Genomic DNA, 23,400 nt, shown 5'->3' with positions numbered 1-23,400 from the left:
ATAAATAAACATAATGTTTGACATTTAACTCTCACGTTTGCATGCAAATGGTATAGTCACAGTTTACACTAGCTGAAAAGTATTACTTTTTATGTGAAACTCGTGAAACAATTACATTTGGCACATTTTGTAACATAAACTTAATTGTTGTTTGTAGAACAGAAAGGGCAATCTCAAGGTGACCCTGCTGAAATATCCAATTTCGAAAGATCAAAGTGATCGCATAAAAGAAAGATCTGAGGATCCTAAGGATCAAAAGAATGAAGGTCCTTTGAGGCAAGCAATGGTAGTAGGCACGACAATAATTTTTACGCCTCCCTCCCTGACATTTAACGTGGCAATAACTACTGTGCTCGGATTTTCTGTCAATATAAAGTTTGTTCTAGTTTAACATTGTAAAAAACTCCTGACAAAATTATGGTAAAATGTACTGACACTCAGGATGCCGGTAATTTTAACCGGAATATGCTACTATAAAGTCTAAAAATATTAAAAAAAATAATTGGCTAGCACAAGCATGAATAAAAGTAAAAGTATTTAAAAATAACCGGCTAGCAAAAGCATGAATAAAATAAGCTAAATACATAACGAGATAAACAATGAAATAAAAGCAGACGATAAAATTATAAGACTTTTTGTAGAACAACAGAAGTTGTTGGTTTGTTTAGATATTAGTTTCGCTTTGGAATTTGAGCTTTCATATAACCCGTTGCGGGTTTTTCTAGTTGCTTTATAATATTTAACTATCTCGTTACGGGTACTTTATTTGTTATTGTGTGTGTTGTTTGTGAATAAAAGTTTTATAAGAAACAGAACTGTTATTCATATAACTTGATACGTTACACTACGGAACAAAAAATCTGATATACCGTAATATTCAGACGGATAATTACATTGAAATCAATGAATTTCTCTAATTAAATAAATGTTACTGTAATAATTACGGTATAATATTTTACGGTAAAAATGAATTTTACAAATGATGTTCAAACAATACCAATACTTTATACCAAAATTTGATCCTTAAATTTTTTATAGTGCATAGTAGTTTTAGAAAGGACATGGTTGCTAAAAATATGAGAAAAATCAAGTTGCATAAATAAAGTTTTGTTAAATTATTTCTCTTAAAATCCCTTTCGAACCAAATGAGTTATCAAAGAGCTTTTTAAAATAGCTTTTTTAAAAAAAATTCTTTCATTGTTTTTTATAAGAACATCTTGGTTTAAAAGAAGTTCAATTAAATTAAGTTCAACATAAGTTTAAGCAAACTTTCATACTTCATAGTCACTTTATATAATTATTGACAAAAGAATATTTGTCTTGTAGTTCTTTAAAGAATAAAAAGAAAAATCATTATTACACGTGGTTACAATTTTAGACTTAAAAAAAGTCTTCCAACAAAAATATATAAACTTTTAAGCTTTTACATTTATTGTCTTCTATTCCAAGATTGAAATAAAAACACTTCTTTTAATTTGAACTCAGAAATTATTGTAAGTTTCAGAAAAATTGCTTTTAAAATGATGATAATATACATAAAGAAGCTTTCTTCTTAATAAAAAACTGAGCGCTCGAAGCCATTTTTAATTTCTTTCAAAACCATTATGTCAATATTGTCCTATCTTTAAATTATTTTTGTAAGGAATATCAGAAATATATTATTTGTCAAAGATTAGAAGTCTGTTCTTTTCTTTACTTAAGTTGGGTCTATATTTGTAAGAGAATGATGAATTTCGTTCTTTATTGCAAATCTGCATTTTTATTTCGTGAAAAAATTATTTTCTAGATAAATTTCATTTATAAGTATTTTTTGCAGAGATTTGGTATTAAGTAACTGGTATAACGAATGTATGTTTCGGGTAAATCTCTTTATTACGTTAAAAAATAATCATTCAGTTTTGTTTTACTAAACTTTGCACAGAGACAAAAAGTGCAGTGAAAAATACCAGAATATGGTACGACTTCTGGGAGAACACCAAAAATCACGGTAATTTTTACCAAAGCACTTCGATAATGATTTTTTGTTAAAACTAATAATAAAATTATTACCATGCTATTGGAAGTAAATGTGGTAAAATTTAGTAATTTTATAATAAGACCAGATAATCCTCATAAATTGAATAAAAAGGATTCAAGTTTAATTTAATCGTTTTTATAACAGAAAAATTCAGCTACAAATTCTTTTGTTGTAAAGAAAAATATTAATGTTAACCAACATAAATTACTTAAAAATTATTTTGTCTAAACTACACGAGTGACATTAAAATTATTATTAATCGAAAACAAAAATAACATTGAAATTATTATAACTAAACCATTTGAATAAAAAAGGTGATTTAAAAAGTTCGCCTTAATAAAAAAAAAGAATGATTTTATTCTCATTTAATCATCATAAATTTAATAAGAGAATTTAAATTCAATTTTCATGATTTTATAAGAGACCGTATCAATTGCAAGCTGTCTGGTTTGAAAAAAACTCCAGAAAAATTAATTAAAGAACTATTCATTTGAAGGCATACATGGTGCATTACTGGAAATGTATTTTATTTAAACTTCTTTTAATAAATTTCAGCTGGGAAACCACTGAATAAAGAGAAAAAGCTTAAAGAAAATATTTGAAAAAAGTCACCCTGTGTGGGGGGAAAACACGAGTAAAAAATCCTTGGGGAAAATAAAACATAAAGAGAGAAAATAAAATTAATAACATTCAGATGTAAAATCGAACCTTCCAGTTATTGCAGTTTAATTAAACTTTTGATAATTTAGAATTCACTGCAGCCGTTCTTTGTAAATAAATTTCTCAGATGCGCAGCCAGAAAATACCTGCCTCCTCTTATCCTTTCTTATTTTAATCAAAGTCATTTCACTTCAGTTTGAGATGTGAATAATTTGCTTTTGTAAGACCATTCAGTGTAGAATTTTATAATATCGTTTGCAGAATGAGGAGATTTTTTTTTTCTTCATCGATGTTCGTTTTATTTCGATATTGTTCGGCGAATGATGCCATCCTTTTCATTGAAATAAAAATAACGAGTATCTGTCGCTAAAAAGAAACAGCTCTTGCATTTGAAAAGAAACAGACGAGAGTGTTTTCAAGTATATTTATTGAAATGAATATAGAGTAGAAGAATGCGCAAAAGAAGACTGACTTTTATTATATTTTTTTGCAATTAATGAAACGTTTCTTTTTCCATCATAATGGTCTTTTTAATTTCACACAAATCTATTGTGTAGCAAATATTTTATATAATCAAATAAACTTTTTTGTTGAAAAATAACAACTTTTCAAAAAGGAATTGCATTTAAAAATTAATGAAATATTTTGTTAATAATGGATTTCTAATTATTTTTCCAATGCCTTTAACACTTTTCATCTTATGTTTGGCATGTTTTAACTAAATATTTACCGATATTATTATCACAAGCACTTACTAGAAATCGTTTTAAATTGCTATGAACTATTTATAAAAACCACTTGCAAAGCCATTATTATAAAAATGTTGTACAAAATTTTGTTGTTTAAGCAAAAATGTAATATTTTCAAATTTTAAAATTAATGCTGTTTTAATTTTTTTATTGAATACGTTTACCGTGTTTAAAATATTATGATTATGATATTATTCAAATTTATTTAAGATCACTATCAATTCAACCAGTTGAAATTATTCAAAAGGATAAATTGGCAGTTTTGTAACTTACGGTTTTAAAATTTATACTAATGTTTTATTTATTTTAATTGCTTGAAATATCTTTCTTAGTTTGTTAGTCTACAATCTAACAAGACACAGGGCCCCTAATGATGTTTTTAACTATCCACTGAACTTTGAACAGCTCCAACCTTATTTATAAAACTAATGTGTCTAGGGGTAGATATAAGACTGCAAGATACGTCTGCTTGTTGCGCCACCTGACGGAAAGTTATGAAAATAACTTTACTATCACGAAAACGTTACATGGTAAAGGGGAAACTAAATTACAAACTCGTAGAGCAGTAAAGAACGAGAGGACATTTTGTGGACACTAATACTAATATGAATGCTGAAAGAGGGCATTTTCTTGATTAGGGAAAAATTAGTTATGACGAGATACCTAAAAGCTTAAAAAGATTTAAAAATCAAAAGACTTCTTAAAAAGGCTCCGTAGTTATACCTCAACACCCCCTAATTCCTTAAATAGAAAGACAGTTACACGAACGTAAAAGAATAAATAAAATAAAGCGTTTTACACTTTTAATATTTTAATAATTTAAATTAGGCAGCAGACAACTTCAGCTTTAGCATGTCCAAACTTAGAATTCTTCTTTCCTATAAGAATTATTAGTCTTTGGAAATTACAACACCGTGTCATAATGGTGTTCTTTTATCCATTCTGTAACCATTACAATAATATTTTCATGCTGTACAATTTTTTAAAATCTCAATATACTACTCTGAACAAAACAAAAAAGTACTTGGAACGGTGTCATAAAACAAAACGTATCAATTTATTGAAAATTAATTTCTTCTCCAATGATGAACGTTAATACTCTAAAGTTAATACTTTTTTATTCTAATGGCAGGCTCAGAACTTTTACGTCCTTCGGCTAGGAAGATGCCGGAAGTATTACTCATTTAGCGTTACCCAGTGGGCACCTGTGAATTTAAGTTATGGAGGCGAGCAGCATTATCCACGACACACTGCCACAGATATCCGCTTATAGGGCGGGCAGCACTCACACATCACACATTAGAGAACAACACACAGAGTGAAACATCCATGCTCTGAGCGGGATTCGAACCAGCAGCTAATGTTAATACTCTAATACTGCAATTTTTTTTCCAAGCTTGATCTCCTAAAAATTACTTTATGTATGCCCCTCAGAGTGCCCAGCGAGTTTTATCTATCAAGTGAATGAACTCATAAAGATAGCCGCAGATAAATAAATAACTAACTTTGTGCTGTATCATGATGCATGCGGGACAGTATTTGTTAAACTTTTGTTAAAAATTGGCGGAAAAGATCTGCAGTGTGAGGAGGTGCGTTATCATGGTACAAAACGATTAATGAATGTTCTTTCCACATTTGAATCTATTCTTGGTGAATTTCTTCAAGCAATTGCGATCTATAATTTTTCCTAAGAAGATCCTAATGAGGAGGTGCTCGTTACCATGGTACAAAACTATGGGTAGACTATATTTGAGGGTGCACCTTGATTCTCGCCAAGTTGTGATCGCGGTTGGTCGCCAAGCTGGGCGATGTTGAAACCCAATCGTGATTCTGATTGGTTTAGATTTTAGCGTTATTTTTAAATGTTCAACGGTATATGTAATTTCAGAGGTCCGTTACTTTTACGTTGGATACCGGCTGGTAAGGTTGCTTTTGCTTCTGGTCAATAAGATAGAAGGTATGTGGGCAGTCATAAAAAAGGTATTTAGAAGAAAATGCCACCGCCAGTCCGGTACCACAGACGCCATTTCGATGCGTATTTCGCCGAATTTATGTGGCGATGGAGGTACACAGATTCCAATCATGATAAAGTTAGACAATATCTAACTGCTATTAGAGAATTCTGTGCACCTAAATCTGAGAATATTCAAGCTTATTGAAGAAGTGGGTTGTTTTTTTCCTTTTCTTTCTGTGCTTGCTCCATTAATTTTTGTTTCGATTCAAAATACATTTCATTGGTTTCATTAATTTTACTTACATTGGGTTCATTACAATTTTATAAAGTTTTGGCCGATGTTTTGTTGAAATTTTGCAATGTTTTGTTGAAATATCATTATGTTTCGGCCGCCATTCCTGTTACCACGGTATTCCGCGCATACAGGAATGGCGCCAAACATAAATCGCTAATTTCACCAAGGGGCACGCTCAAGTATATTTTTACCCAAAATGATTAACGAATGTTCTCTCCACATTTAAAGTCATTCTTGATTAATTTCTTCCTGTAAATGCAATCTATAATTTTTCAATAAAAGATCCTACTTTTTACCAAATTGTCTTGGTAAAAGTCCGAAGTATGCTTTGAAACTATTCCTTTTCAGTTATTCCTTTTCATTTAAAAAAAGCCATCGTTAAAAGCTTTTTTCATCATTTCAGATTCTTTTGAAGTATATATTTTATTTCGAAAGCGAAATTTTATGCATGTTCTATGCTTAATACTATTTGCCATTCCTAATATTAATGGGTGGGAGGCTCGTCTGTCATTAAAAAAATTTTTTTATTCCAATTTTAGAAACCTTTCTGACAGTTTCCGAACGTTGAAAGAATTCATGAAAGCGTATTACAAGTATATATGACGAGATTTAGCATATATGAATTTGAAATAAAGCAGCCCTTATACTTTTTAACCCCAGTAGTATGTAATAAATGTGAATGATTTTTTGTTTCGGTATTTTCACTGCATTGTTAAACAACATCATTTAATGAACAATTCCTTCATAAAATTAAAAACGCATTAACTTAATATATCTTTCCATAATTATATTTATTATGTTGCTTGTGTATCCTCTCGAATCAAATGAACAAATTGGCATGATTTGCTAGGTATCCAGAAATTGTCAATAAGTTGAACTTCCAATGGGAACTCTTAGAGCCCATCAATAATCCGTAGTTAGAATTAGACGCCGTCCCTCCTTTCCGGCGTCTAAATCGATGCCTAATTAGGGGAAGGAGGCGGAAGATGTTCATTGGTGCATCTCTTTCTTATAATCTTTAAAGTTCTCCTGAGGAGTATTTGATGATGAGGAAGATGCTCTTCTTGGAAGATGAGGACATTCTCATTGGAAATATTTCAAGCTCAAAGGAAAACTTTTCTACTATAGTATTTGATGGTTAAAACTGAAAGAAGCGTCAATTTTTATTGAAATAATTATGAATAAGTTACAGTAATATCCCTAAATCTGTTAAATCCTATATTTTACCAGTAAAACTTATCTTTCATCAAAGAGGCTTGGTAAAAGCCTGAAGTATGTTTTAATATGATTTCATTTCGACCTTTCACCAAGCCTTCTGGTTGAAACTACTGAGTTATCGAACTACTATGGTAAATCTTAGACTACGGCCTTTACAGTAGCATAGGGAATGCATTCTGACATAGTCTAACTGTTTAAGTAAAATACCAGATCATAACAACAAATAGAAAAGAGCAAAAGGAAGATTATTTATTTAGTTGTGATCAATGTGATTATACACAAATAAATACTTTATTTAGGTAATAACTGTATACTAAATGCATACTCATCGGCAAGCGTACTCCAAAGAGGCTTGGTAAAAGCCTGAAGTATGCTTTAATATGATTTCATTTCCACCTTTCACCAAGCCTTCTGGGTAAAACTGCGGAGTTATCGAACTACTATGGTAAAGCCTAGACTACGGCCTTTACAGTAGCATAGGGAATGGATTCTGACATAGTCTAACTGTTTAAGTAAAAGACCAGATCATAACAACAAATAGAAAAGAGCAAAAGGTAGATTAATTATTTAGCTGTGATCAATGTGATTATACACAAATAAATACTTTATTTAGGTAATAACTATATACTAAATGCATACTCATCGGCAAGCGTACTTCAAAGAGGCTTGGTAAAAGCCTGAAGTATGCTTTAATTTGATTTCATTTCGACCTTTCATCAAGCCTTCTGGGTAATACTTAGAAGTTATTGAACTGCTATGGTAAATCCTAGACTACGGCCTTTACAGTAAAACAGGGAATGGATTCTGACATAATCAAACTGTTTAAGTATAAGACCATATCATAACAACAAATAGAAAAGAGCAAAAGGAAGATTAATTATTTAGTTGTGATCAATATGATTATACACAAATAAATACTTTATTTAGGTAATAACTGTATACTAAATGCACACTCATCGGCAAGCGTAGTTTAATTGATTAATTAAAAGCATTGAAATAAGAAAATAGAAAAGTGATGATATCAAGAGAAATTCGAGCAAATTTTCAGAAAAACAATTTCTTTCAAATTATCTAAATTTGTACCTTTAAATTGTAGCTGCATCGAATTTATTATTTTAACTCACTTTCATTTTGAATTTAAATTTAAGAATTTCAACATTTCGAACAACTTCTACATAAATTCAGCACACATCTACCTTTTCTAAAAGCTTTTTATATTAACTTCATAAAACATAGATATTATAATCTCTATTGAATAGAAATATGAACTTAAATGTGAATACCAGTACTCATCGTGAAATGTTAAAAATAAAAACAAATTAATTCAATATCATACAATTTTGATATCAAACATTTGATAAAAGTAATAAATAAAAAAAATCTCTAAAGGCAATTATGTAAAATTTATTAGATGACAAAATAGTAGGGGAGAGTGGGGTCAATTGTAACATTTTTTACTTAACTATTTTTAACTAACAAAAAAACCAATATATTATTAGTATTAATTGACAGACGAGTAAAGTAGACTATCCTCTACTAGAAAAAAAAATAAATGCCTAATTTTAAATGTTATTATATTAGTTATTAACAATTTTTGACAGTCGAGCACTTGTTACAATTGTCCCCACTTACGGGGTCAATTGTAACAGTTCATAAATTCAACTAAAACATAGTTAATTATACATAGTATCATAGTTGTGATATATTTCTTTATTGATCAAAATAGTAGTGATATTTTAGGAGTAAAAATAATAATGAGCAGAGACCTAAAGGGTTAAGCTTTTAACTTTAAGGGGTTAAAAATTTTAATTTATGCTGTGAAAGGTGACAAATAAAATAATGCACATGCAACATAATATAAATGGTTTGTAAACGTAAGATTATTTATTTTCAGCTGTTACAATCGTCCCTTTACTTATTGTTACAATTGTCCCCAAGACGCCATTTCAGCTTCATTTGTTAAAAACAATGCTAGTTAATTAGCAAAACTAATCTTTTTTTTTATTGAAATGTTAATTAAGGTGTCCACTTACATATTCGGTTACTAATTTTTATTTGTTTAAACAAAATTACTTTGTTACAATATAATATTCTAATACCAAAAAAAGTACTTGCGTGGCGTGAAAATATCTTTTGGGATCTAACTCTTTCAAAAGTACATAAAAATGATTGCCATCAGGGGTGTACATGTAGATTTATTAAATACACCTTGTGCGCCACCTAGGAACCAAATCTAGAACCCGACACTCGAAATTTTTGCTGTGTTACAATCGTAACCTGTTACAATTGACCCCACTCTCCCCTACAGTTTAATAAGATACAAAATATGTAGCACATCCAATCCACTTCAAAATAAATAAAAGTAAAAATTTCCAGATAAAATTTTGGTTTAAGGTACTTTATATACCGTAATTTGATCTAGAAATTTTTACATTGTAGATACTTAATTTAAAAGAAATAAGGCTGTCATGAAGAAAATGCCTAGAATAGGATAAAGAACGATACTACTATTGCCATTTCACAAAAAAAATCTAAGAAAAAGAAAATTTGTATGTGCTATTATTTAGGAGTCTTGAAACACGATAAATATATTAACAACATATATAAATTGTAAAATATTAAAAAAAAGGGTTGTGGTTTTTTTTAAAAACAAAATCACGATTAAAGGGCTTGCAATAATAAACAGCCTTTTGTCCACAAATGACATCAAACTTCTTGATAATAATGCTTCTAGTTTAGTTCCTTTTAATTATAAGAAAACTTTATTACTTTGCATAACAATATGTGTAATTCTCACTTGAAGTCTTTCAATTTAAATAAAAACAGTTTTAGAATAAAAATTCTTACACTGTAAAAAAATTCCGAATCAAATTACGGTAAAAAGTTCTGGTACTTTGGGGTGTAAGATCCGTAAAGTACATTTTACCGTAATTTTTGCAGAGATATTGATTTAATACAATTCATTCAGGGATTTTAAGATAATTATTATGGCACATCAGATTTTCTGTTTCATAATATGCTGCAGTAAAAACGGATTTTGCACACTGAGTGCCGGTACTTTTACAGCAAAGTAAAACATTTATTCACGGCATAATCAATAGAAAATTTGAGAAGGAAATAAATTACTTAAACATAGATAAATTTATAAAAGAAAACAGTTTATCAGTCTTAAATTATAAGATAATCACAATTAGTTTGCACTTGTTCAGCCAAAAATCCTTATTCAAAACTTTCCTGAGTTGTATTAATATATTATTTACATTTAAAATAAATTCAAAACATTTATTTTCATAGTCTAAATACCATAATCTAAAATTTTAATTTAATGAAACCAATTTAGAGACTGAAAAATTAATCATTTTTGATACTTTCAAAAAATAAATGTTATTTTTCTTAAAAATTTATTTAATAACGGTATATTTATTCTTTGTTATATGAAGTAATACTTATAAAAACAAATGAGTTGTTTCTAAGATGATATTTATGTAAGAAAACTTAATAAAACAACCACGCATTTAAAATTAAAAAAAAAAATAAACACGAACATGACATTTATAAATTTGTCACTATATATCTGACTCTGCCTCCGTAAATCTTTTTTTGAATGAAAGTAAACAAAGTATTATTTTTCTGAATCTAATTATATCACTAAAAAATTAAATTTTTCTATATAATAATAATAATGTAACATTTAATGTACTGTAAACAAATAACTTATTGATATTATTAATTTTATATTTTGATTTTATATATGGCACTTAATTGTTTTTTCAATTCGCTTTTTGCCTTATTAACCCTGCCAACGAATTTAATTTAAGTGATTAATTTTTTTAGTCCAAATTTATATTCCACAATTAGAAATTTGTAGTTAATAGAGCATGACTGTTAATTACGTATATCACTTTTCCGCATACTGGGAACGAAAAAATCCTATCTTTGATAAATGGAGATATTTAGAAATAATAGCAACGATATATTTATCAAGATTGAACTTTTAATTTTTTTTTAACTTCCTGATAAAAAAAAATTATATATTACAACACTCTGTCAACATCTTAATCAGGTGTAATCCGTTCCCTATAAAGCAGTTACCTTACCTGAAACCAAGAAATTTCCTAATATATAACCTTTCTAAAATATATCTAAAAAATGCATGTAACTGATACGAGAGATAAAACACGCATTAAACATTACGATATTACGAGCGATAATATACTCTTTACGATATTACGAGCGATAATATACACTTTACGATATTACGAGCGATAATATGCACATTACATGTGCAATCAATGACTAAATGACTGACAAAATACCATAAGTAGTTTAGAACAAGAATACTATCGTTTCAAACGTCGAAGTTTATATGTAATTATTAGATACGTTCGACAGTAGTAATTTTTGTGGATATTACTATTTAAAAATAGAAAAGAGTAGCCATTGTCTTCTGCTTTGAGAAAAATTCTAAGTAAATGAATCCATAAACAAATTCCTAAGAAACAAGATTTATTACCAAGCGGGATGATAAAAAAATATTTTAATACTAATTTTATCAAACGTCATTACCCAGGACCTTCGGTGAAAATTATCATACTTTTTGGTGCTGCTATAGTGCGAGAAACATGGTAAATTCTACCATATTCTGGCATTTTTTAACATACTTTTTCTGTGTACTGGAATCTTAAAGCTATGCTGATGCTTACGTTATTTTTTCGGTTTTAAAATATTAATTTTAATTTTTTAAATTAATAAATATATGGAAATAATCATATATTTGGTGAAATTACAAACTTTTAAGATCTATGATAGTCACACTTAACGTTTGTCATAAATTATGGGTTCTATTTTATGCTAAACAAATAGCAAATTTTTTGATAGATTAATTTTCTTGATAAGAAGTCATTAAAAGATAGATAAGATGGACATTAAAAATGAAATTAATTGAGGAATTTAAAGTTAATTTAAGATAAAGAGCTGAATCATTTCAACAATAATTATTGCAGCTTAGTTGTAGTTTAGCATGTTCTTTAAATTGTGAAAAAATTTCGAAATGGAAACGTATACTCGATTAAGCATGATTAAAACACGGAATATTAAGAATACCAATTTTGAGGGAAACTTTGCCAATTAAGCTGACCGACGCCAATGCAGCTGCTTATCGATAGATAAAATTTTCTCAAACTAGTTTAAATACAATAACTCTAGTGTTGAGTAACTGTGATAGTTGAAAAATTTCTATTATTTGAAAAATTTTTGAATTCTGAAGCTCTTTAAAATACTAAAATACAGTATTATGAAATAATAACAGAATTATGATAATTAATATTCAATTAAAATCTAATTTTTAGAATATAGTGTTTAACAATACAATTTGCGTTCCCTAAAATTGAATGTAAAAACCGTATCTAAAATTTATATGTTTTACTAAAGTTCTCAGCAAAAAATTAGCATTTTAGTTATTAATTTACTACCAATTGCTAAAGATATAAAAAGGACATAAATGTTTATAGTATTTAATTTTGAGCAAAAATTATATCTTATAAATTATATATTCTTTCACTATATTATATTTTTCTTCTTCTGCAATTCTTTTAACTACTTAAATAATGTGAAATAAAATTTATACAAAATAACAAAACAAATTGCAACTGATTAAAGTGAAGCAATTAGAAACAAACAAAAATATAACAAGTATATTTAAGGAAAAACAAAATGACTTTTATTTAGTTTCTTTAATATAATCTTGAACTTTTAAGAGCTAATTGATGCAGATTTCATTATGATTTCATCCGTTGGTCTCATCCTAATTCAATAACAACATTTCTGTAAAATTAAAACATAATGCAAGTTCAAAAATAAAAATAAATCATAATTAAATCAAAATGTAACTTTTGAAAATGAAACAATAACAAAATTGAATTAATTAAGAATTTAACTTTTAATTGAGTTAAAGAAAACATGAAATTAGCAAAATCTAAAAAGAAAAGCAAATTAAAATATGTAAGCAATATGCATACCAATAAAATGCTGCTTTATTTATTAGTATATTTTTTTCCATTTAAATTATGGTATTTTGTAGCAAACCAATTTTAAAAAGTTTAATTTATTAAAGTCATCGTTTGAAATTGCATCGTTGAACATTGTAATATTTTTTTCTCCTTTTTCAAAGAGATTTTTTTAATAATAAAATAACATTTATTTTAACAAAATCAGAGTATTTTCTGAATTAAAAAGAGGTGTAAGACTAATTGCATATTTATTTACTCTTTTGAATTCCGTCTTTATTCATTTTCTTAAAATAAATAGATTTTATGCAAATTTAAGTACAGCTGTAATATTTACTGACTATTTTATTTTGTTATATATTTGTTAAGGCTATGAAACTTTTTATGTTTTAAGTAATGGAATATTCGGTACTAAATAAATTGTAAAAAGTTTAATTTAATATGCATAACAATTGTAGGTTTAAATATATAAATATTCAAGCTTGATTATGAAGCATCAGTTACAAGAAAGGAAATGTAAATTGAAATAAATATTATTCAAACAATATATAATAAATTTTTCTATCATTAAAATTAAACTTGTTTTTGTTTTAGTGACGTTTTCGTGATATATAATAAAAGTAAGTCATTTATCAAACAAATGAAAACAAATTTATCAAACAAATGAACACGGCAGGCTAACTTATTATTTTATTTTTTAATGTAAAAAAATATTAATTATATTGTATATATAATTGTAACTATCATTTATTTTTGAAAATACAACTGTTCAACCTAATTTTAAATACTAGTTAATAAAAATGAGCTTTTATATAATGTTTGTTGTATACAATACACTCTGCCAATATTTGAGAAACGGTAAATTTGTTCTTTTGAATAAAATGTAAATGAATAATTTTTTTTACAAACTTGAATAAAAAAATCAAGTGAAAAGATAAAAAAACAAAATACAATTCTTGAAGTCATAATAAAACTTAATATATCCCCATTGGTTAAATATGTAAAAATAAATAGTTTTTTTTTCTTTTGATATAGCCAAGTTTCTTTAAAAATATGTTTTTTTTATAAATTTTAAATGTTAATTCGCAAAGTAAAGTTTAATATAAAAAATTTCTAAAATAAATTAAAACAGAAACTGATAATTAAATAATAAAAGTGTTTATTCAACTACTGAGTAGACGACAGAATTTTTTTTTAAAGAAATTAAAGTAAAAAGCTTTGACTAAAATTAACTAACTATCTCGGAGAAAACACGGCATTCATTTTTAGTATTGAAGATTTAATAAATACCTGCACATTATTTTAAACCAATTTAAGCAAAAATGAATTAAACTCTAACCTGCCACTGGTGATAGTTTCCTTATAACGCACCACCTTGGTTTCCACTGCAAAGAAAAATATTTTTTAATAGAACCCTTTTTTATGGGGACAATAATATATTTAACAAAACTAAATTGATTTTGGTTCTGGTGAGTATATATATATATATTTTTTCAAATATTTATTCACATTTTTATTTTCATAAAATATTACCTTCTTATTATCTCTGTATTTCAATGTTCCTTCTATGACCGTTTGCGGGTCGGCCATGCCGAACGGTCTTTAGCAATTTTAAGCGAAATTCCAAACGATATTAAAATTCTTTCACAAACTTCCGATGTTCCTCACTATCCATTTGTAATCCTCACGCACATTTAAAAAAAATCCACCAATAAAAAACGCAAACGATAAAGAAAATAATCTTTTTTGGTAAAAATTTACCGTTGCCACTAAATAACTCGTAAATAATTTGAATATATGATCGCTATTGTTAAGGAGCAACTTCTCTCGTGATTAATACAGAGGACGGCACCCAACTCAACTTTACTCTATCGCCGTTCAAGCGGCATCTGGGTTGATTCGCGGAGATCGGAACTATGTTGTAGGGGGATTTTCCTTTTTTCCTCTGGATTTCGCCGACAAAACTATGCTAACAGCGGCATCCAGCGGCAATTGTCTTCTTTACTTGCAGTTCATGAATGATCTTTCGATTTAGCTTTACTTACGAAAAGGATAATATTAATAACATTATACGCAACGTTTATACGATCATTTTAATATGTTACGTAATTATTCTTTAGCATGATTAAATGTTTCATACAAAGGATTGCTGAAATTACTAAAGTAAGATCAAATTACAACACAGCTTATATTAAACAGATTATCTTAAATCTTCTTTTATTTTAACTGGGAAATAATTTAAAAACCCGTTCTTATCAATTTTGAAATATATTTAGATATAATTAATAAATAACATTTTAATATTATGGGCAGTTACTATAGAGCACGATTAAATGTTACCTAGAAATGATTGATTAAATTACTAATGTAATATCACACAGCTTATGTTAAACAAATTATATTGAAATATTCTTTTATTTGAACTGTGAAATAATTAAAACACACGTCCTTCTCATCCTTAGAAATTTCTTTGAAATAATTTTAAACTAGTTATTAAGTACGTTAATGCATTGTTCTATGTGTATGTTCTAAAGTGCACTTAAATATTTGTATATGAGAACATGTAAATATTTCTATATGAAAGATTGTTTAAATAATTGGTACCATTTAACATAAGCTGCACACACCTTAAACTCACCAAATTATATTGAAATCTTCATTTATTTAAAATGTGGAATAATTTAAACTGATGTTCTTTTAATTTTTAAAAATTTATTTGAAAAAATATGAAGTAAGTATAAAGCACATTATTATATTTTTGTATCTGCATTTTCCAAAGCACATTTAAAAATTTGTAAACTAGGGCAATTAGACATTTCTATAGAAAGGATTGATTAAATGATTGATATGATAGCCACACAGTTATAAAGTACATTAATGAACTTTTGTATGAGTATGTTCTAAAGCACATTTAAATATTTGTATATGAAAGCAATTAATTATTTCTATTGTAAGGATTGTTTAAATGATTGATAGGGAAATATTATTTTATTTAAAATGTAAAATACTTTAAATACTCGCTCTTCTAAATTTTAGAAACTTTTTGAAATATTTTAAAGTAAGTTACAAAGTGGATTAATGTATTTTCATATGTTTATGTTTTAAAGCACACTTAAGTATTTGTATATGAGAATAACTAAATATTTCTATAGAAATTATTGCCTAACTGATTGATGCGTTATAACATTAGCTACACACCTTGTATTCAATAAAATATTTTTAAACATTTAAATATTCTCAATAATAATTATGATTTTACAGCAAAACGCAACGGCACTCAGAGTGCCGGTAATTTTTACCATAATTTGAGTCGTAGTTGTTTACAGAATGCCTATTACAATAAGTAATTAACACCAGTAGCGTCAATTGGTGATTTAGCGGCCTCTCAACGAAAGTTAGGGAAATTAATAAAAAAATTGTTTCAAGAATATTGATCGAAATTCAGTACAATATTTCCGTTATATTCTTAAACGAATGGCTATTATACCATCTCAAAACACTCTTTTTAGACATCTCTAGCGTACTCATCTCATAGTGTTACATTACAGACACATTATTACCTGCTGTAAATTTTCTGATTTGTAGACCTCCGTTTACCTTGTAAATAGTTTACAACATAGTAAAAACCTATTATTTCTTTTATATGTTTTAATATGACTGAAAACCTTACCATTTCAACTGGATGATTTTTTTTATTAGTAGCAAAATGCATTCATTAGAATTAAATTTTTGTTTAAAAATATTTATAATATTTATAATATAAATATTATAACTATTATAGATATAAATATTATATTATAAACTTTATAAATATTTATAATATTAATATATAAATATTTATAATATTGATATATAGATATTTTTATATATCAATATTATAAATATTTATCAATATTATAAATATTATACCCTGAAAAAGTGCGTCTTAAAATGCTTATTATGCTTGTAGTATTTACACTTTAACACATTCTTTCAATTTGCAAATTGGACAAAAAAACAAACTGGATGACTACCAAGGAATTCGGACTACTCTACAAGCAATGATGATAAAAGACGAAAATAATTCTAGTCTTACTACTGTACTGTATTTTAATGACATTTATGATAAAAAATAACGCAATTCTGGTAATAAAAACTAAAATACACGATATTTAAATCATGTATTTGGTAATATTACCGTTCATATTGTAACAGTTTACCGGAAATTCTAGATTTCAAAATATTATTATTTATTACCCCATATTATTGAAAAATACAAAACTGAAAGTACATTTAACAAACTAAATGGTTTTATACCATGCTCTGAGAAATCGCGATTAAATTGCTAAATTTACCATTGCTAAATTTGCCTCATTTACCAAATTTTATTACATATTATAAAACCTTATTACATTGCTCATTTTGCCAAAATCATTACCACGATGGTTCGTTAAAAATAACCAAGCATTTTAGTGTTTCCATAGATCCTGAAAAACGGTATATTTTACCATATTCTGGTAGTCTTGATCGTACTTTTTTTTCTCAGTGTACCCAAACATAACAAACTTTTACTCAAATGTAACCAAATAAGGGATAACATTCAATCGACGTCACACCTTATGCCTTATTGATGTTGTGATATTAATTTTCTTAAAACGATTAACGGTTTACAGCCTCTTAGAATTTATAAATTGCGGAAAATGAAAGGTAAATGAAAGCGTAAATGATTAGTAAAAATGAATGGTATGAATGGTAAAATTACAAATCATAAGATCCCTTTGAATATTCAGCCTATGCAAACGTCGACTAATTGACATAACATAAGCGGAGGGATTACGTCTGGAAGCTTTGAAAGTATATTCTGTTTTATATATCTTGTTATTGTTTAGTTATTCAGTTCCATATCCTTAAACTGCTTACTAGTAATAAAATAAGTTAGAAATGACTTTGTATGAGTATAATATTTATAGCGCCATTTTTTGAACGGCGCTAGAGTAGAAATTTTTTGCTGCATGTTTATAAATACTTCGTCTTGCCTAAATTGGGTGTGTGGATTTCAAATCTGAATTTTTTCCGTTAAGGCTACAGTTTATTTAATTGATATTTTCAGTCTAATTTCTGTAGAAATGTACAAGCTTAAAAGCTTTATGTATAACATTGGGTAACGTAAACATTGCGACAGATTTTTTAAGGGAATTAGGGCACATCATCAAGACTGAAATTAAATAGGAAACCATGTCCATAAATGTCATCCTACGTGGCTAGAAGTACTTTCCTGTTATGACCTGTTCAGAAGCTCACGAAGAAACAGCCCTAACTTCTTATGACTTTCCGGGCATGGATTCCTATGAAATTTTAATCCTAATGATGCGCTCTAACTCAGCAAGAGATTTGTTGCAATATTTACTCGATTCCCAGTTGTTTATAAAGCTTTAAAACTTGTACATTTCGACACAAATATAGACTAAAATTTTCATTTAAGAAAAATTGTAACTTGGAGATAGAAACTGACTTTAGATTTGGAATCAACTATACAAAAATACCTATGATCTGTTGAAAAATCAAATACAGGAGAGTGAGAAATTGAAAAAAATAGTTCCTCGGTGGAATTAGAGTTGTGCCACTATTCAAATAAGGCCTTATTTTTTTTTCTCCAAAGGAATTAAAAGGGGATAATATTAGTTACAAAAAGGCAGGAGGAGTAGGACAATGCGTCCACATCCGAGAGGTGTTGAGTTCAATTACCGTCGGCCAAAGACTCACCGTGAACAAAATGGTAACTGATGCACGTAAAATTGTTCGGGGACACAGAAGTTCCAATAACAAATAAATATCTCTGAGAGAACTGGATCAGAGATTGATCGTGCTCTGGTTTAGGTCAAAATTGCAATCTGCGGATGAATGGATGGTGTGTAAATGTGCCTTCCTTGTAAAACGAGGTGTGATGTATCTATGACGTCACTGGATCATCCTCGGGGATGCTTCCAAGACCGTCGCCAATAGCTCATTGCGCATCTCTAGAGCGATGTAAATAAAAAGCACAAAAAATTGGATATTTCTACGTTTTAAAAAGTAAAAAAACAGAGTAGAGTCCGGGATATTTCGTAATGATTTTGTGCTTTATAAATAGATGAGAAGATTAAAAAAAAATTTTTTTTTAAATGAAATGTTTTTTTATTTTAATAAGATTGGTATAAAACATTAAAGCTGTTTTTATGAAATAGTGTTTTAAACTTAACTATTATTAAAGCAAGTTCCTTCGTACAAGAAAGCAATAACGGTCTTGCATCAGTTTTTAATACAGCATCTTTCACTTTGAAACATCGCCATTTTTCACAACTTACTAAAAGCTCAATGTGTCGTGTAATGCACAGGAAAACAAAATCTTTTCTCATCCAACTATTTAAAACAAATACCTTATTACAAAGACCCCCAAAGCATACATAAAAACAGTACCGAAAAGAAGAAGAAAAAAAGAATCAAAAATGAAAAAAGTACACTAAAAGATAAAGTCATAGTTTCAGCTTATGGCCTCAAGCTATCATATCAGAATAGGGTGTGAGAAAAGTTACGAAGCAAGAAAGGAAGTTTAGTTATACCTCCTCCCCTTAAAATAAAATATCATAAAATAAGTCTAGAAAGAAAAGGTGTGAAAAAATAGCATTGAGGATAAGATAATAATGTAAGTAAGCGGAAGAGGGGGTGGACTTCACCTCAAGGCTTCCCTCAGAACGTTTCTCTGGAAAAAGTTTGGAAGGAGCTACTTCAGGAATTATGTTAAGAACCTTTAACTTGATTGTATATTTGTATGTAATTTGAACAGAAAATAAAATTTTTCTGAGCATTAAATTTGTAGAAGCCTTTTTTTTTTTAACCATTATGAATTTTCAAAATCCGAAGTAACATTTTTAGAGGTCAAAATGCAATTCTTAAAGGTTAAAGTAATCTTTAAAGTAGACAAAAATATATTTTGAAAAAAGTAATTTTTTCAAAGTAATTTTTAGAAGCAAATTTTATAAGGCCAAGAAATCTTTTATAGTCAAATTAGCGTTTTTAAATTTGTATCGTTTTCCGGAAGCAAACGTTTTTAAATCTGAAATACTGTTTATAAAGATCAAATTAACTTTTCAAAAATACAAACTGAAGTATGAGGAGAATGTTTTTTAATGAAATAGTTTTAGTCCAGTTTTTAAGTTGATCACATTTTGTTTGTAGAAACTTGCTACCTGGACAATTTAGAATAAAATTAAAAGTCCTCGCGACGAAATTTACAATAATAAAAATACTTACGTTAAAAATGTTGCAATATTTTTTTTTCTTATTAAATAAATTTTCGACTTCAGAAAATTGTATGTTATTTCAAAAGTTGAATTTTTATGTTTAGAATTAAAATTTTATAATAATAGAAATCCAAAGTAACATTTTCAGAGGTCATAATACTGTCTTCAAAAATCAAAATAGAACTTTTACAGATTTATGAAAGAACTTTTTAAGACTTAAATCCAATAATAGAAATAGATATAATAGGAATCCAATAATAGAAATAAATACAAAAATGGAAAAAAAAAGTTTTTTAAAGTAGTTTCTTGAAAAGTAAACTTTTATAAGATCACAGTAATCTCTTTTTATAGTCAAATAGCGTTCTTAAAATTATATCAGTTTTTGAGAACAAAGTAACTTTCATTTAAATCTGAAATAGTGTTTAAAAAGAGCAAATTAACTTTTTAAAACCACAAACTGAAATCTGATGAGAAATTTTTGAATATAATAGTTTCACTCCGCTTTTTATGTTGAATAATATTTTTTTTCCGTAGAAACATGTTATCTTGACATTTTAGAATAAAATAGAAAATGCTCGTGACGAGTTTTGTTATATTTAAAAGTAAAACTAATTATGATAAAAATATTACAATATATTTTTTTTCTAATTGAGGAAATTGTAGAGGTAGGAACACTTTTATATTGTTTTAATTGTTAAAGTTTTAGGTTTTTAGTTAACGTTAAGAGTTCGCAATCATTAAAATCCAATGTAACGTATTTAGAGACCAAAGTAACTTCTTTAAAAACCAAAATAAAATAGTTAAAGGTTAAAGTAAATTTTTAAGACAGACAAAAATAGAACGAAATAGTGTTTTTGAGGGTCAAAGTAAAAGTTTTTTAAAAGCAAAATTTCATAAGGTCATTGTAAAATCTTTTTACAGTCAAATTAGCGCTCTTTAAGTTATATCGTTTTTCGAGGTCAAAATAATTTCTTTAAATCCGAAATAATTTTTATAAAAGCAAAATACTTTTAAAAATACCAACAGAAGTCCAATAAGAATGCTTTAGATAAAATGGTGCTGCTTTGTTTTTTTGTTGAATATTTTAAATACAAATTCAGTAATTTGACTTTTCGTAAACAGTAATTCGTAAAACAGTTGCAATTTTACGGATATATTGTCTGTTTTACGGATATAATCGTGTGGGCTGATGAAAAGATTATATCTTTTTTTCCGGTTTTTTAAATAAAATTTTATCCCCCCCTTTTTTTTTTAAACTGTTGTTCGTTATTTTTTTACTTATTACTTATTATTTCCCCCTTTTTTCATATGTCTTTAATTTCTCTTTGTTTTATTCTTCATTTTGAACTTATCTAATGGGTTCTGTTTACTTGCAGCTTAAGCGCAATAAATGAAACTTATTGTTTTTCTTAACTTTTTTCGTGTTTTCTTGTATTTATTTACATATATATATATATATATATATATATATATATATATATATATATATATATATATATATATATATAAAATATTATATATTTTGTCTATTTAAGTAAATTTTAGAGTCAGGAATATTTTTAGAGGTCAAAGTAACTTAATCTTAATTATAAATCAAAATTGAATTTTTAAAGTTCTTTTCATAAGACAGAGGAAAATAGCAGATAAATATTTTAGTAAGTCAATTTAATGGCTCTAAGTCAATAAGTCATAATAAGTAAATTTAGCGTATTTAAAGTTACATAATCGTTTTTTTAAAGCAACTGAAAGAAATACTTTTTCAGGAAAAAGGTGTTTAAACAGGGCAGGTGGCCCAAAGACAAAATTAAAGTAATATATATATATATATATATATATATATATATATATATATATATATGCATGTACATGTATATATATATATATATATATGCATGTACATGTATATATATATATATATATATATATATATATATATATATATATATATATATATATATATATATATATATATATATATATATATATATATACATTTTTAGTAAAATTGTACCTTAAGAAATACTTATTTGTGTTTATGATGAGTCAATAAATTCAAATTGAATTGTTATTCGTAATTGCAAATAACATGCAAATGACTTTCCAAGGCTAGTATAAATATTCATTGTTATTAAAAATATTTTATAATAACATCTCATTATTAACTTAATCATAGCAGACTGAAAGTCTACATTTTACATTACCGTCTCATTTTTGCATACAGATCACTTTATTAACACCCCCTCCCCATACAAATGAAACTAAAACGACAACAATTTAACCCCGCACCTTAACTCACCGTCACTTCATTGTCACCACAAACACTTCAACTCATAATGATTGGCGAAAACATAGACCCGCCATCACCTTAGTTGGCGCGAACATGATCGACGATTTAAATTATCTTTACAACGAGTATATAAATCAAGACCTAACTACCTATGAATGCATTAAATAAATATCTTTTCTGCTGCGACTAAGTATTAATGACTGTTATGAGGAAAAGCATTTTGCATATTGCGGGGTTGCAGTGCCTTAAGTATGTTCATGTTGACCTCTACCTCATTTGTATCGGTATGTTAGCCATTCGCGTTTCCTTAATTTGGTATATTAAAGAGCAGAATGGCTATAAATTTCTTGAAGTGTTACTCGGTTAGGTAACCTATTATGTAGTGTAGGTTGATGGCCAGAAATTTGTTTTGATGTGAGGTGAGAAATGAGGGGATTTTGGTAAGGTCGTTATAAAAGTTCAAAAGAACTTTGATCATCTAGGGGTCATAATAAAGCGCCTTGAAGATTTTTTCATCGAAATTTATCGGTTTTTGGTTTGGTTCTTACATGCTTGAGTAAAGAACAATAAAATTACAAGATGAAATTTTTTTAAAATATCCAAGCCTTAATTTAAATTGGTAGTTTGGCAATTTTTATGTGAAACTGATTATTTTTTTTTTATTTATTTGTTATGTTTTATATTTTTTTTGGACTTTTTGTTTCTCAGAAATGCTTTTTTTGAAAGAAAATATGATGACTTTGATAACCCATAAAACTTATGGTAAAATGCGTACATATTATAGAAATTTTTTCAAAGAAGTTTTTTCTATTTAGAATTAAAACTGTTGGTGTTTTCTTTCAGTACATATTATGCTGTGATACTGCTGCAGGAAGATGATGATTCCAGGTTATGACATTTGGTAACTTAGGTTAGTCTTTTCGGTAGCACTCGCATTGCATACTTCTACGCAATTC

At 27.5% G+C, this 23,400-nt stretch overlaps 1 protein-coding gene across 2 annotated transcripts in view; it reads right to left on the bottom strand.

Moving 5' to 3' along the window:
• The window catches only part of LOC107445240 (uncharacterized), a 297,517-nt gene extending 282,728 nt beyond the window's left edge, over positions 1 to 14,789 (bottom strand). The window contains exons 1-3 of one of the 2 annotated variants that reach the window (XR_001584230.3): positions 14,432 to 14,524; positions 14,238 to 14,283; positions 12,590 to 12,716 (exon numbers count right to left, since the gene is read on the bottom strand). Coding sequence is in view for 1 of the 2 variants with exons in the window: in XM_071184549.2 (XP_071040650.2) it covers positions 14,238 to 14,283; positions 14,432 to 14,488 (103 nt within the window). In the remaining variant the exon portion in view is untranslated. Of the gene's footprint in view, positions 1 to 12,589; positions 12,717 to 14,237; positions 14,284 to 14,431 lie in introns of those variants that run through there. The other variant, XM_071184549.2, reaches the window with a different exon arrangement.
• Between the last annotated feature and the right edge of the window lie 8,611 nt (positions 14,790 to 23,400).

The sequence above is a fragment of the Parasteatoda tepidariorum genome, chromosome 10 (genome assembly GCF_982258835.1).
Source record: "Parasteatoda tepidariorum strain Cologne lab strain chromosome 10, Ptep-v5.0, whole genome shotgun sequence".
NCBI lineage: Eukaryota > Metazoa > Arthropoda > Arachnida > Araneae > Theridiidae > Parasteatoda > Parasteatoda tepidariorum.
The sequence above is the reverse complement of the archived record's forward strand: the minus strand, read 5'-3'. Positions and strand labels throughout refer to the sequence as shown.